Source organism: Pteropus medius, unplaced genomic scaffold (genome assembly GCF_902729225.1).
Source record: "Pteropus medius unplaced genomic scaffold, Ma_sr-lr_union100, whole genome shotgun sequence".
NCBI classification, from domain to species: Eukaryota; Metazoa; Chordata; class Mammalia; order Chiroptera; family Pteropodidae; genus Pteropus; species Pteropus medius.
The window spans coordinates 208231-221618 of NW_024352947.1; the positions used below are offsets into that span (position 1 = coordinate 208231).

General features: G+C 62.5%; 1 protein-coding gene across 1 annotated transcript in view; it reads left to right on the forward strand.

Annotated features, from left to right (window-relative positions):
- GALNT2 (polypeptide N-acetylgalactosaminyltransferase 2) overlaps positions 1–13388 on the forward strand; it is a 66640-nt gene that overhangs the window by 46608 nt on the left and 6644 nt on the right. The window contains exons 7-14 of the mRNA XM_039850405.1: positions 3291–3412; positions 4537–4624; positions 7185–7272; positions 8014–8117; positions 8739–8865; positions 10326–10418; positions 10639–10722; positions 12127–12253. Coding sequence (XP_039706339.1) covers positions 3291–3412; positions 4537–4624; positions 7185–7272; positions 8014–8117; positions 8739–8865; positions 10326–10418; positions 10639–10722; positions 12127–12253 — 833 coding nt within the window. The remainder of the gene's footprint in view (positions 1–3290; positions 3413–4536; positions 4625–7184; positions 7273–8013; positions 8118–8738; positions 8866–10325; positions 10419–10638; positions 10723–12126; positions 12254–13388) is intronic.

Genomic DNA, 13388 nt, shown 5'->3' on the forward strand with positions numbered 1-13388 from the left:
TTTGCTATTGAACTGCATGAGTTCTTCATATATTTTGGATATTAACCCCTTATCAGAGATACGGTCTGCAAATACTTTCTCCCATCCCATAGATTCCCTTTTCCTGTTCTGGATGTTTTGTGCTTCTTCTTCTTGTCGGTTTTGCTGTGTGGAGCTTTTTAGTTTGATTTAGTTGCGTTTATGTATTTTTGCCCCTGTTGCCTTTGCTTTTGGCGTCAAATACCAAAAAAATCGTCACCAAAGCTGATGATAGGGAGCTCGACGCCCGTGTTTTCTTCTGGCTTTATGATTTCGGGTCTTGCATTCAAGTCTTGAATCCATTTGGAGTTAACTTTTGCGTGTGGGTGTGAGACAGTTTCGTTCGTTAGCTCGTGGCCGTCCGGTTTCCCAGCACCGTTCATGGAAGCGGCTGTCCCTTCCCCGTCATATGGTCCTGGCTTCTTTGTTGTAAATCAATAGACCATATACACACGTGTTTATTTCTGGGCTCTCTGGTCTGTCTCATCGATCTCTGTTGGTTTTTATGTCAATACGGTATGTTTCTGTTTTTATGTCAATAGGTACTGATCACTATAGCTTTGTAACATTGTTAACGTAGTTTGAAATGATGTTTTTATTATTCTATCCAAGTTCTGCTTGGAGCTGTTTACACTTTCTTTTTAGCGGTTGCTTCGAGGATTGCAACAAACGTCTTACTTAATCTACTTTACATAAAATGTAAGAAACTTGCAACTGTTTGATTCCGTCTCTGTTCCTGTCTTATGTAACGTTACCCTGTGTTTCTTCTACGTGTATTTTAAACCTCACAGTAAAATGTTAAAATGTTTGCTTCGAATAACCAGTTGTCTTAAAGAAATTAAGAGTATAACCAGTTGTCTTAAAGAAACACGTGTATGTATGGACTGTTAAATGTGTCCTCATATTTTTTATTTCCAGAATCTTCTGTTCTTTGCATGGATTCAGGTTTCCATCTAGTGGCATCTCCCTCCAAACCAAAGAACTTCCTTTAGAACTTTCTTTTTTTCTTATAAGCAACAGAATCTTCCAGCTTTTGTTTATCCGAACAGTCTTTCTTTGTCCATTATTGAACAATATTTTCTCTGAGTAGAATTCCGAGCTAAGCGATAGTTTTTCTTTCAGCGTTTCGCGAGTGTCATTTCAACGTCTCCTGGCCTGGGATTTCTCTTTAGAACATAGTTGTCGTCTGTCCTCGTCCCTTGTATGTTACAGATTTTTCCTCTGGCTTTTTCCAGATCGTTCCTCTCTCTTCATTCAGTCTTTTATCAGTTTGATTATCATGTGCCTGGATTTAGTTTTCTTTATATTTATCCCGCTTTGGGTTTGCTGATCCCGTCGAATATATAAGTTGGTGTTTTCCCCCAAATTTGGGAAATTATTGGCCTTTTATTTTTCATGTATTTTTTTCCGCCTCATTCTTGGACGTGTGTTACACTTCTCGATATTTTCCCATAGGTCAGTTGGGCATTTTTTTCTTTCTCTCAATGTTTTTTTCTCTCTGTTCGCCAGATAGAGCAATTTCTATAGATCCATCTTCAGGTTCACTGGTAATTCTACCTTCTTCAATCTGCTGTTAAACCCAGTCAGTGAATTTTTCATTTCAAATAATCGCAGTTTTCGGTTCTGGAGCATCCATTTGATTCTCTCTTATAGTTGTCATTTTTCCGGTGCGATTCCTCGTCTGTTCACTCATTGCAACTACCCTTTCCTTTGAATTCTTGGACATAGTTATTATAACAGCTGGTTTAAATTTTTCATGTGTTAATTCCAACATCTGGGTCATCACAGGGTGAGTTTCTGTTGGCTTTTTTCCTCCCGAGTATGGATCACATTTTCCTATTTTTACCCAGGCCTAGTAATTTTTTTTAATTTTATGATGGACGTCGTGAAGGGTATGTTGCAGAGACACTAGATTCTGTTATCTTTCTTTAAAGAGTGCTGATCCCTGTTATATCGGGCAGTTAAATCACTGGCTGATGACCTTGGACTCGTGCCGGCTTGCTTTGTACTTCGCTAGGATGAGTATATCTTGGGTGCGTCCCTTATTCCTGAGACACAGTCTGCCTTCCTAGACGTGTCCCTCCTGGGGTTCACACAGTACTGAGGTGTCCACCAGGCCCTCTAACTGGCTGGGACCCAAGTTCCAAACTGTCATGGTGGAGGATTCCCGCAGAAATTTCGGTTCTCTGTGCTCTGAATTGCTTCTTTGCACAGGCTCCTTGGGGTCTCCCCTGTGCCTGCTCGTTTGGGAGTCAGCCAGGGTTGTCATTGGCTTCCCAGGGTCTCCTGCTTCCGTTTGCAGCCGCTCTAGGAGCCCTGAGCCCTGTCCTCGGACACCTTGAGCCAGGAAGGCTGCGTTGCAGCGGGCGGGAGAGGGGTGTCGGGGGAAGCACCCTGTAAACGTGGATTTCACTCCGTGCGGTTTTCTTCTTTGAAGAGTCGCATCCGCTCTGGTTTGTCTGCCGCTGGCTGCTCGCCGGCCCTTTCCAGTCGTTGCTTTTTCTGCTTCCTCAGAGTTTGCAGGTGTTACCTGGGTCAGGCTCTGCCCCGTCCGAGCCCAGACCAGGAGCCCCCACCCTGGCGTGCAGCTCTGAAGAGTCACCGAAAAGCCATTTGACTCTGTGTAAAGGAGCTTGAAACTCTGGTTCTCACCGGCCGCGAATACGCACATCACCTTCGCGTTTCAAGCCCAGTTTACCCAGCGGCCGTTTATTTACCGCGTGGTCTGGGGACACCTGTGCCATTTATGGAAAGACCGTGTGTGGTAATAAAGACGTAAATTATGAACAGGTTGCAAGTATGTAAGTTGTGTAATTTGACCAGTAGTGTAACTAATTTTGTGTCAAAGCTGCAATGTGGGCTTTGTCGTTCATGCTGCGTGGCTCGTGACAGGTCTTAGAAGGAGGAGACATTTGCAACACTGTTGCCATTAAGTGGTCGTCATCGACGTTGGCGCCAGTAGCACTTACGGAGCTGGCGACACCGGCCTCAGCGCCGTCAGTCAGGAAACGCACTGCTGGGTCAGCAAAGCAGCGTGAAAGCCCCACGTCCCACGTGCTGCAGCAGAGTCGTCAGGGTCCCCTCTGGGGGCAGCAGGTCTCAGAGTGGTGCCTTCCTGCCCCCGAGTCGCCCGACGCGTGCTCGGTCCTGGCTGTAACCGCAGGCCAGTGTCGCCGCCACCCCGCCCCCCATGCGTGTGCGGGGGGCTGCGGAGCCCAGCGGGGTGACCGGGGTGACGGTGCCCTCCCCCACGCCCCTCTCTCCCGTCCCAGGCCTCATGCGCTCGCGGGTTCGGGGGGCCGACGCTGCTCAGGCCAAGGTCCTGACGTTCCTGGACAGCCACTGCGAGTGCAACGACCACTGGCTGGAGCCCCTGCTGGAGCGCGTGGCCGAGGTGAGGCGGGGCGGAGACCGTCCTGGGTGCGGGGCAGGGGGAGGGGACCGTGCCTCTGGAGCGGTGGTTCCCTGAGGAGGACCCTCGCCTGGTCGGCCGCCGGGGAGACCCCTTCTTGGGAGGCTCTCCCTGCCTTGCAGCTTCGCCACCAGCCCTCTGAGCCAGAGGGCCGCGGGCTTAGGACACTGCGCCTGGCGGGGGCGGGGATGCTGGGGGCCTCGTGCGACTCTGTGGGGACCACTGTGGGGGAGGGGACACTGGGGCCACGCGGCAGCCGACGAGGCTGTCGGGGTGGCCCGTGGCACATTTTGTGCACCTCTGTCTTCTGGAAGCGTCACCACTGCCAGGACGTCTGTCACTTCCCTGGCCCTCTGCTCGTTTAGTCGACTCTTTCCTGTCCGCTAAGAAAGCGCTTCCGTGCAGCGGATAAGCCAGCTCAGTGGAAGTCCTGGGCAGATGCCACACGAGCAGGTCGTTTTCTGCGGCACGGGGTGTGGGAACCGTGTCCCCCGGCGTGCTCCTCTGGTGCTCCCGACGGGTTTCTGGCTCGTGCGGGCATTGAGACAGCTCAGGGGACCCTTAGCCGCCGGCACGGAGCAGCCTGTCACCAGCGCCAACCGTCCGAATTTAAACAGAGCGGCAGAGTCGAAAGGCCTCGTGTCACAGACTCTGAGCAGAACAGTGAGCGTGGCCTAGAGGGACAGCTCCGTCTCGGGGGGCAGCTTGTCACGGCCAAGACAGATGCAGAATCCGGAGCTGTCGGTCGATGGGTTCGCTTCTGCCGCGTGGCTCCCGTTCTGTCCACGTCACTCCCCGTGCTGTAGAGACACGTCCCTCACTCGCCGTGTGGCATCCGAGGCCGTTCCTGGGCCCGCTCACGCACGGCTGATCCGAGGACAGCCGAGCTCGGTCCCGTCGGAAGGAAGCCAGCGCAGCTGCCGTTCTGACGTCTGGGAACGCAGAAGGGGCTGGGGACACCTCGGTGTCATCCAGGCTGCAGCGGAGGGAGCAGGCTGCGCCGCCCCGTGGTGGCAGAGAGCGGGCGTGGCCGCCGGCCGGGCTCGGGGACGGTCCCCGTGGCTCGTCCCCTAACGTCCCCCTCGTCTTCTCTCCTCTGCGCCCAGGACAGGACGCGGGTCGTGTCCCCGATCATCGACGTCATCAACATGGACAACTTCCAGTACGTGGGGGCGTCCGCGGACCTGAAAGGCGGTAGGTGCTCCCGCCGCCCGCTCAGCCCGGGCACCGCTCCCTCGGCGTCCCGGGGGACAGCGACAGCTCTGTCACGGAGCCGGCCTGTGCTCCGAGCGGGGGGCACCCACGCTCAGCAGGTCGAGCCCGGCGGCAGGGAGCCTGACTCCCCTCAGACAGCTCCGTGCTCCCTGCCTGCCTGCTCCTCCCGCCTCCCGTTGCTGCGTGGCACGTGGGGCTCAGCAGCACAGCTCCGCCGTCTTTTTGAATTGGGGGATGTCTGCTCTCCCCGCTCCAGACGTGGGGGACGGGACCCTAGAGCTGGCGGGAAGTGCGTGGTGGACGCCCTGAGCTTGGGCGTGGGGAGCGGAGGGCTGGACCAGCTCTGCCCCTCGTCACAGCCGCCCCTCCGGTGGCCCGAGCCTCCTTGGTGTAACCCATCTGCCTGGTCACCCAGGCGGACATGTGATCACCCCTGATTCCTGCTGTCCCCCGAGCCCGCTCGTCACCAAGGCCTGTTGATTCCGCCCCAACGCGTGGGTGGTTCCGGGCCCCGCCTCCCTGCCCGGACCATGCATGTCACTCTCGGGTAACCTGGGTCTGAGTGGCCACCACTGTGTCCTGTCGGCCCTTGCAGCCTCCAGTGGGACCCCTCATCCCACCCTCCACGGAGCCCCCCGAGTGATGAGTGTCACACTCTGTTTACCTTCTTAAAACTGACCGGAGGCCCCAGAGAGCCTGGTGGACCGGGCCGTGCCGGCCTTCGCTGCATCGGGAAGGGCAGCCGGGCCACTGCCGAAGCACGAGACAGGACGGGCCCCACTGTCCGGCAGTGGCCGACGTCCCTGTCCCGCAGCTTCCTGACCCCCCACGGGGCGCTTTCGAAGGAATGAGCTTGGAAGAGGCACGTGAGGTCTCGGTGGTTTTGGTGTCGTGGGCCCCGGCAGCGTCTGTGGTCCCCGGGTGCTGCCTGAGGCTGCCACACGTGCAGGACTCACTGCCCCCTCGAAGGAGCTGGCCACGTCACGCCCGCGTCCCCGGAACTGTGCGTGTGTAGCAGGGCGACCTGTGCGCCCCAGGACCCTGCCACAGCCGGGCATCGGTGCCCCGTGCTCTGAACCTCGGCTGCTTGGTGGCCTCGCCGCTCAGAGCTCCACCAAGAGCCCGGAGGCCAGAGGGACAGCTGAGAGCCGCCCGGGCCACTGCCGCTGATGACCGGGCGCTGCCGGTCCCGCCCCCCGCGTCGGGGCTCCGTGTCCACCATCCAGCGAGGGGCTTCTTTCCCCGCTCTTTGCTCTTCAAGCTCGTTGGAAGACAGACCGTTCCGGACAGAGGGTCAGCTGACAGCCTCGCATCGGAGAAGACGGAGCTGGCCGCCTGGACACAGCCTCGGTCAGCACCGGGACCGGCAGCGAGACTCGGGCCGTTGACGCCTCCTGCCTCCGCTGTGGGCGGGGGCTGTTTCACCTGTGCTCCCAGCACCCCATCTGAGAAACGGGGTGCTAATCGTGCTGCCACAGAGGGTCATGGACAGACTGGAGTGGCCGGAGTGAGGGCAGGGCCGTGGCCGGCCGCTCCCCAGGCCTCAGCGAGAGGCTCCTCATGCCAGAAGGACTAACGCGGGAAACCAAGGCCAGGAGGGAAGCTGCGCACTTGCCGAGAAGGTTCGGGGCTTGAAAGACGGCAGCTTCTTAGCTGTCAAGGCCCCGTGGTCGTGGGGGCCGAGACGTCACGGGCTCCGTTTCACCCACGTCGCGGCTCGTGTCCATGCGGGTGTGGGGACAGCGACAGGCTCTGCGCTGGGGTGCAGGCCGCCTGCTGGACCAGAAGGGCGTGGCCAAGGTCCCTCCAAGAGCGTGCCAGGAAATCCCTTCAGGAGAAAAGTCGAGGATGAAGTTTTAGCAGATTCTTAAAATCTAACATAGCTTGTCTCTTAGGACCAAATTTATAAAATCATTCTGAACCTTCAAAACACGGAGGCGACGTCACGTGGGCTCGGCCAGCTGAGGCCTTCGCGTCCCCTGCCGACGACACGGCCGGGATGCCGTCCTCCCCGTGGCCGGCGCTGCGGCGTTTGAGGCCTCGGGGGCGGCCGTGGTCTGCGTCAGCTCCCCTCACCCCCCGGCGCTGTCCCCACTGCCCGGCCCCCGGCCACTCCCTCCCTCTGCAGTGACACCTGCGAGCGTTTTGGTCCCGAGCCCCTGGTCGAGCTGTCAGGTCCGCTGCCTGAAGCTCACGCCACGCTGTGTCTCAGCTGTAACTGGACAGTAATCAGAGGAGAAGGAGGGATCGGGCAGGTCAAGTTCACGCCCAGGGGACGCATAATCTTGTCCCCTGCCCGGTCCCCTGCCCCCGAGGCTGCTTCTCGTCTCTCCCCTACTCCTGTGTCTTGACCTGAGGGGAGCCTGTCCCGCGCAGACCCTCGGGGACACCAGGTCCCCGCGCACGCCCCCGCCGTGCCGCCTGCTGTGTCCCCCGCCCCGTCTGGTGATCAGCACGTCTCGTCGAGGGACCAGTGTTGTTAGCTGCGCGGAGCGGACAGCCCATCGTCAGCACCCACGTCTCTCCTTGTGTCTGGCAGGTTTCGATTGGAACCTGGTCTTCAAGTGGGACTACATGACGCCCGAGCAGAGACGGGCTCGGCAGGGGAACCCCGTGGCCCCCATCAAGTAAGTGCCAGACGCCGCGGGCGCCCCCCATGGCGAGACCCCGGCCCTGGCCCGCGTCCCCTCGTCTGGCCCGGGGACCTGCCAGCAGATCAGAGTTCAGTAGTGTGTCCGTGTGTGTCCTTAAGGTGGACACGCCAGCTCTGTGTTCCTCGTCCTTCCCGTGTGGACCAGATCGGCCTCTGGGGCCGGGGCCGGGGGCCGCTGCTGCTGCCCCCTCGCCCGCTGTCTGCCACCGGGAACAGCTGGCGTTCGGGTCCCCGCGGCGGGGTGCGTGCTAGGGGTCGGGTGGCCGCTCAGAGCAGGGCTCATGACCGTTAGGTGAGGGTGTGGCCGCCCATGACCCCGTGGCCGCAGAGCCCCTGGTGCGCTGCAGGCTTCGCCAGCCCCGGACGCTGGATTCGTCCTCACGTGTCTCTGCTGTGCAGAGGCTCGGGGACCCTCCCCGCGCCGACCGGGCCGTGGGCGCTGGTGGTCCGTGTGACGGGCACGCTCCCCACGGCAGGGCCAGCGCTGCGGTGGCCGCGGGAACCAGGCTCGCTCCGTGTGCCGGCCGCGTGAGCTGCCTCTTCCGGTCCTCCAGGCCTTGCCACGTGTCAGCGCTGCCAGCCCATGCTCGCCGCCCGTCCTGTGGGGCATCTGAGGACCACGGTGCTGGAGTAGAGGGGGCCCCCGACACCTTGGCGAAGCACCGCTGGGGACCCAGCCTCAACCTCCGACCTCTGACCTCTCCCCCCCCCTTAGAACCCCCATGATCGCCGGCGGGCTCTTCGTGATGGACAAGCTCTATTTTGAAGAACTGGGGAAGTACGACATGATGATGGACGTGTGGGGAGGCGAGAACCTGGGTATGTACGACCCGCGGCCTCGGGCGCCCACCGCTGTCCAACGCTGGTGAGGCCCCAGCCTCCCCCGGCCTCCTGCCCGCCGTCAGCGTCACGACGAGAACGGGGGCTTTGACGGGGCGCGGAGACGGGCCCCGGCGGCATGCGGGGCACCGGCCGGGGAGCCTTTAAAGGCGTCTGCACGTGGCCGGGCCCTGCACGCGTACGAGCAGGCGTCACGCCTGCAGGCGTCCGCGTCGGGCATTAAATGTCACCCTGAGTGGGCGGGGTGCTTGGGTGCAGATAAGCTCTTGCCAACTCTGACGCTCTCTGACTCCGAGGGTGTGGGGAGCAGCTCAGGAAAGTGGGGTCACGTCTCAGGCGGTGGGACTCATTTCCGCTGGGCGGGTGGGCGACACGGGCATCGGGCCGGGTGAGGCCTTGGCGTCGGTACCTTCCCGACTACTTGGCGAGTCGTCCTATTTGGTTTGACTTTTTTTTTTTAAATACCTCGTGTGAACTGTTTTTCCCCAGATTTAGGGACAGGGGTGTCTCGTAGTCTGCGATCTGTTTTGGTTGTCCCTGGAGGGGCGGGCGAGTGCGGAGCAGCCCCAGGCTCTGCCTGTCACCCTGTCCCCCCCGCAGAGATCTCCTTCCGCGTGTGGCAGTGTGGCGGTAGCCTGGAGATCATTCCCTGCAGCCGCGTGGGTCACGTGTTCCGGAAGCAGCACCCCTACACCTTCCCCGGGGGCAGCGGCACCGTCTTCGCCCGGTGAGTGGGTGGCGGGCTGAGCGGGGACGGGGGAGCCGCTGACCTGCAGCTGCGTGGAAGCCTGTCCCTCAGCGGACGCCGCCTCTCAGCCGTGACGGGAGCTGGCGGGACGCCGAGGGCGAGGCTCTGGTCTCACGGGTTACGTCCCGCATCAGTCCACTCCCCGGACCGTCTCCGAAGGACGCGGCGGCCGTGACAGACGGGCCGGGGGTCGGGTGGGGACAGCGTGACGGCAGAGGGCCAGCACGAGGGCCAGCGGGGGTGACGCAGTGTTCTGCATCGGGTGCCGTGGGGGCGGTCTCGTGAATCTGTACGTGGGGGTCCCAGAGCTGTATCCCCAGATGGCTTACGGGAGGACACGGTTGTAAGGATGAGAGTTCGGGCCTCGGTTGCAGGTCATGGTCAAGTCTCAGCACACGGATGGCATTCGATGCGGCCAAACGGTCCTGACCTGCAGACACGAGTCACGTAGGTGACAGGTCTGGTATGGCAGATGCCAGGAGCTTCCTGATGAAAAACAGCAAACTACCCGCCCGGGGGCCACAGTTTTCCCTAGGGGCTTCTCATAGATGCTAAGGATGCCGTGGGGTGCCAGCCGGAAGTGGGGGCACCAGCCCAACCCCAGCACGGCTCAGCACGGTCACTTCGAACACGTGACGATAAAGGGTGTGGGAACGTGGAGTGTGGCCCGCGAGGGGCCACGCATCACAGCCCCCTCCCACCGCGCGGACGGGAGCACGCGCCCCGCCTGACGCGGGTCCCAGGCCGAGGCCATCCCAGTTCGTGTTCACGGGAGAGTAGGCCGCGTCCCGGATCTGGGGGAGAGCCCCCCAATGTCCGCACCCTCCCCGTAGATGCTTCAGGAGGAGCACAGGCAGGACGAGCGGCCGGCGCCGGGCGTGGGGGGACCTTGTACCCGCCGGGCTGTCCGAGGCGGCTCATCCCGGGGCCTTGACCGGGAGTCACAGTCCTCTCCTGCTGTGGGCCTCGAGGGTGTGGCTTCCGTGCCGTCTGGAGAAGCGTCTGCCCGCTGCCCGCACAGTGCGGGAGGAGCCCAGGCGGGCGGGGGCCGCGGAGCCGGTGTCCCCGTCACGCCGCCCTGCCGTGCGGAAGGACGGGCTCCCGTCGGGGGCGAGAAGGGCCGTGGAGCCAGGGCCGTGGGCCGCGCTCCGGCCGCCTGCGTGGACGCTGCACGTCACGGCGGGGGTGCCAGTCCTTCGTGCCGCGACCCCGGCCCTTCCCCGTGGTGCCCGCCGTGCTGTGACCGTGACCCCGACTCCTGCGCTGATGGTCTGCGTCCCCCGAGGACCGTGTGTCCAGTCAGCGCCGCGGCTCGGGCCGGGCGCAGCGGGCTCCCCTGGCCCACGAGGACCACCCGCCCGGAGGGGCCTCCTGGGCGGGCTCGAGCAGACGCCGGGCGCCTGTGAGCAGCCACACTCACGGCCTCTTTGCGTTTCCAGCAACACCCGCCGGGCAGCAGAGGTCTGGATGGACGAGTACAAGAACTTCTACTACGCCGCGGTGCCTTCCGCCAGGAACGTCCCCTACGGCAAGTGAGTGTCGCCTGCGCCCCCGTGCTGCTCGCTCGGGGCCCCGGGGGACGTGGAGTGGGCTGTGGCCGGAGTGGAGAATGCCCCCGGTGTGGGGGGCCGGGTGGGGGTGCAGCAGGCTCGCGGGGACACGGGCGCCCCCCGTTCTCACGGGCACGTTTCCGGGCGCGGAGCAGGGAGCCCGTCCGTTCCCACGGTAAAGGCGCCGTGTGTCTCTCCCCAGCATTCAGAGCCGACTGGAGCTCAGGAAGAGGCTGGCCTGCAAGCCCTTCAAATGGTACCTGGAGAACGTGTACCCGGAGCTGAGGTGAGCCCAGGGCTTGGAGCAGCCCACGTCCCCGAGGCCGGGAGCGGGGAGCCCGTGTGGTGTCCCCACCCACAGCCGTCCCCAAACGCCGCTGAGAATGCGCCTGCTGAGCTGTCCTCCTGTTCTTCTCAGAGCTGGGCACAGTCCCAAGGTGTCACTTGTTTAGCTTGTCCCTGCTGGGCAGATGGCAGGGCCCAGGGACCCAGGGGGCTGCTGCTTAGCCAGCTCCGCAAGTGGCCAGAGCATCAGCTCGCAGCCCCCGTGTGCACTCTGTGCCTCGGCCCTGGTGCCTCCGTCCTGAGCCCTCCCTGTCCCCGGTTCCCCCGGCCCATATCTGGCCTGTCACTCTGACACAAGCTCTGCATCCCAAGAAAGAAGTAACGTTCTCGTCAGAACAGGCCTCAGGGTGCGTCTGACCTTCATCTTAAAGCGACTGCCGGAAAGCTTGGCCTTCACGTGGCCCAGTCCATATCCGAATGTCCCCAGAGCACCTCGCAGTGACCGAGTGCAGGTCCCCACCCTCGTCCTGTGTGCCGACGGCCCCTTCAGAGCCTGTCACAGACTCGCCGGGGCGCAGTGGTCGGCCCGCCTCCGTCATAGCTTGGCCGGGGGCTGGGAACGGTGAGGTCCCCAGCAGGCAGCCCCGGTCACCGTCTCTCCCCAGAGGGGCTCTTGCACGTGCACTGCGGCCCCACGAAGGTGTCCACTTTGCTTTACCGTCACCGTCCCCTGTGACTGACGCAAAGTGCAATGTTTGACCCTGCTTGTCCATGTTTCGTGGTGCACTGAGCCCTGCACCACGTGAGACCACCCCGGGGTGCTCGGGACCACGGCCGTGTGTGGGTCCGTGCGCCCCGTCCTTGCGGGGCGAGGGAGACGGCGGCCGAGTACCCGCCTAGTGTCCGGGTGAGAGTTTCCCGGGGCCAGGCAGCCACCGACCGCCGAAGGGGTGCGGGGTGCGGGGTGTGGGTGCTGCCACCGCCCTGCTGGGGGGCCCTGCGGAAGGGGCCGAGGTCAGAGAGCAGGAGTGAGGCCGCTCGCTGTGCGGGAGAAGACGGGGCTGACCCCCCGAAGCACGCGGCTGCGCCCCCGAGCGCTGTCAGGCCTCCTGGCAAACCCGCCCGCGTCCCCTCTGCTCGGCGAAGGTCAGACCCTGGCCCAATGCAAGCGTGGAGGCCGCAGGCCCCGCCACACCCAGCTTTGTCTCAGCGACCCCCGGGGGCTCTGTGGGGGCTTCTCTTCCCGACGCAGAGCAGGACGGGCCGGCAGCTCCCGTTAGGCCAGGAGCCCAACTGCTCCATGGAGCTGCCCGTGGGGGGTGGGGCCGGTGCCCTTCCCTTCCGCCGGGGCCGAGACCCCCAGGCAGGGTGGGTGGCGGGCAGATGACTCTCCTGTTGCTTGCAGGGTTCCTGACCACCAGGACATAGCTTTTGGGGCCTTGCAGCAGGGGACCAACTGCCTTGACACTTTGGGACATTTTGCTGATGGTGTCGTTGGAGTTTACGAATGTCACAATGCCGGGGGGAACCAGGTATGTACGCAGGGTGGACGGCAGACCCTGGAGACCCAGAGAGCCCCACGAGGGGGCCCAGCTGCCTCCTTCTCCTGTGACCGCAGATGTGTGTGGGGACACGGCCTGCTCCAGGCGGCCTCAGGGTCGGACGGGGCGTCCCAGGTCTTGTCTGACGCCTGGAGCCCGTCACCGGCCTCGGGCTGCTCCAACGCCGACGTCCGGGGACCGACCGAGGCCGGCTGCGGGCTGGCGGCCTTTTCCGGCTCCGCGTCTTCGCGCCACCCCGCCCTCTCCCCCTGCGGTGCGTGCGCACCCGAGTGCCCGTCCTGAGTCTGGTCCGCGTGTGCCAGTGAACACTGCCTGCGTGCCCACTTAGTGGGTGCTTTACCGTGCTCGCTGGCGGCCGAGGTCAGTCGTTCCTGCCCTTGGACAACAGTAGTTTAAGATGCAAGATGCTAGTGGCTTCTGGCGTCGGTTTGTCACACACACCTTTTCCCGGGGGCATCAACCCCCTGCCCCGGGGGAGAGGGGGCCGCGGAGGCTGCACGAGCCCAACCGTGTGTCCGGGAGGCAGCCGAGGGTGGGTGTCGTGCACGGAGAGGCTGGACAGCACCGTGTCCCCTGCCGCCTTCTCAAACACGCCGGCTCGCGAAAGGCAGTGGAGCTCAGTGCGTCAGACTTACCGATGCCAGGACGTGCTTCACGTAGGATGATCGTTAGAGAGGCTTCCGATTCCCCGCCTCCCCAGGAGTCCTCGGTGGCCTGCGGGCCCCAAACCCTCGCCCCCTCTCCGCTTGGTGACGTCATTTAGGCCCTGGACGTCCTAAGTTAGGCGAGAGGAGGGAGGGTGGGCGGGCTGTCACATCCAGCTCCAGCCGGTGTCCGGCCCGGCCAACACCTGCTCCCAGCTCCCAAGATCTCGACTGTCCTTAGAGGATGTTTTTGCCCCCGAGGGTGGTCCCAGGGCACAGGCCGGGGCCGTGGGCGGGCGCACGGCCAGCCTCTGGGTGCAGCTCCGTTTCCTGGCGTTAGGCACTAAACCCTGGGGACGTGGGTCCCGTTTGTACCTTGCCCCAGGCCCGCAGGTGCTGGGACCGGGCCCAGAAGGGGAACCATGGCGGGGAAGCCGTGGCAGAGGGGGCCGTGTCCACGG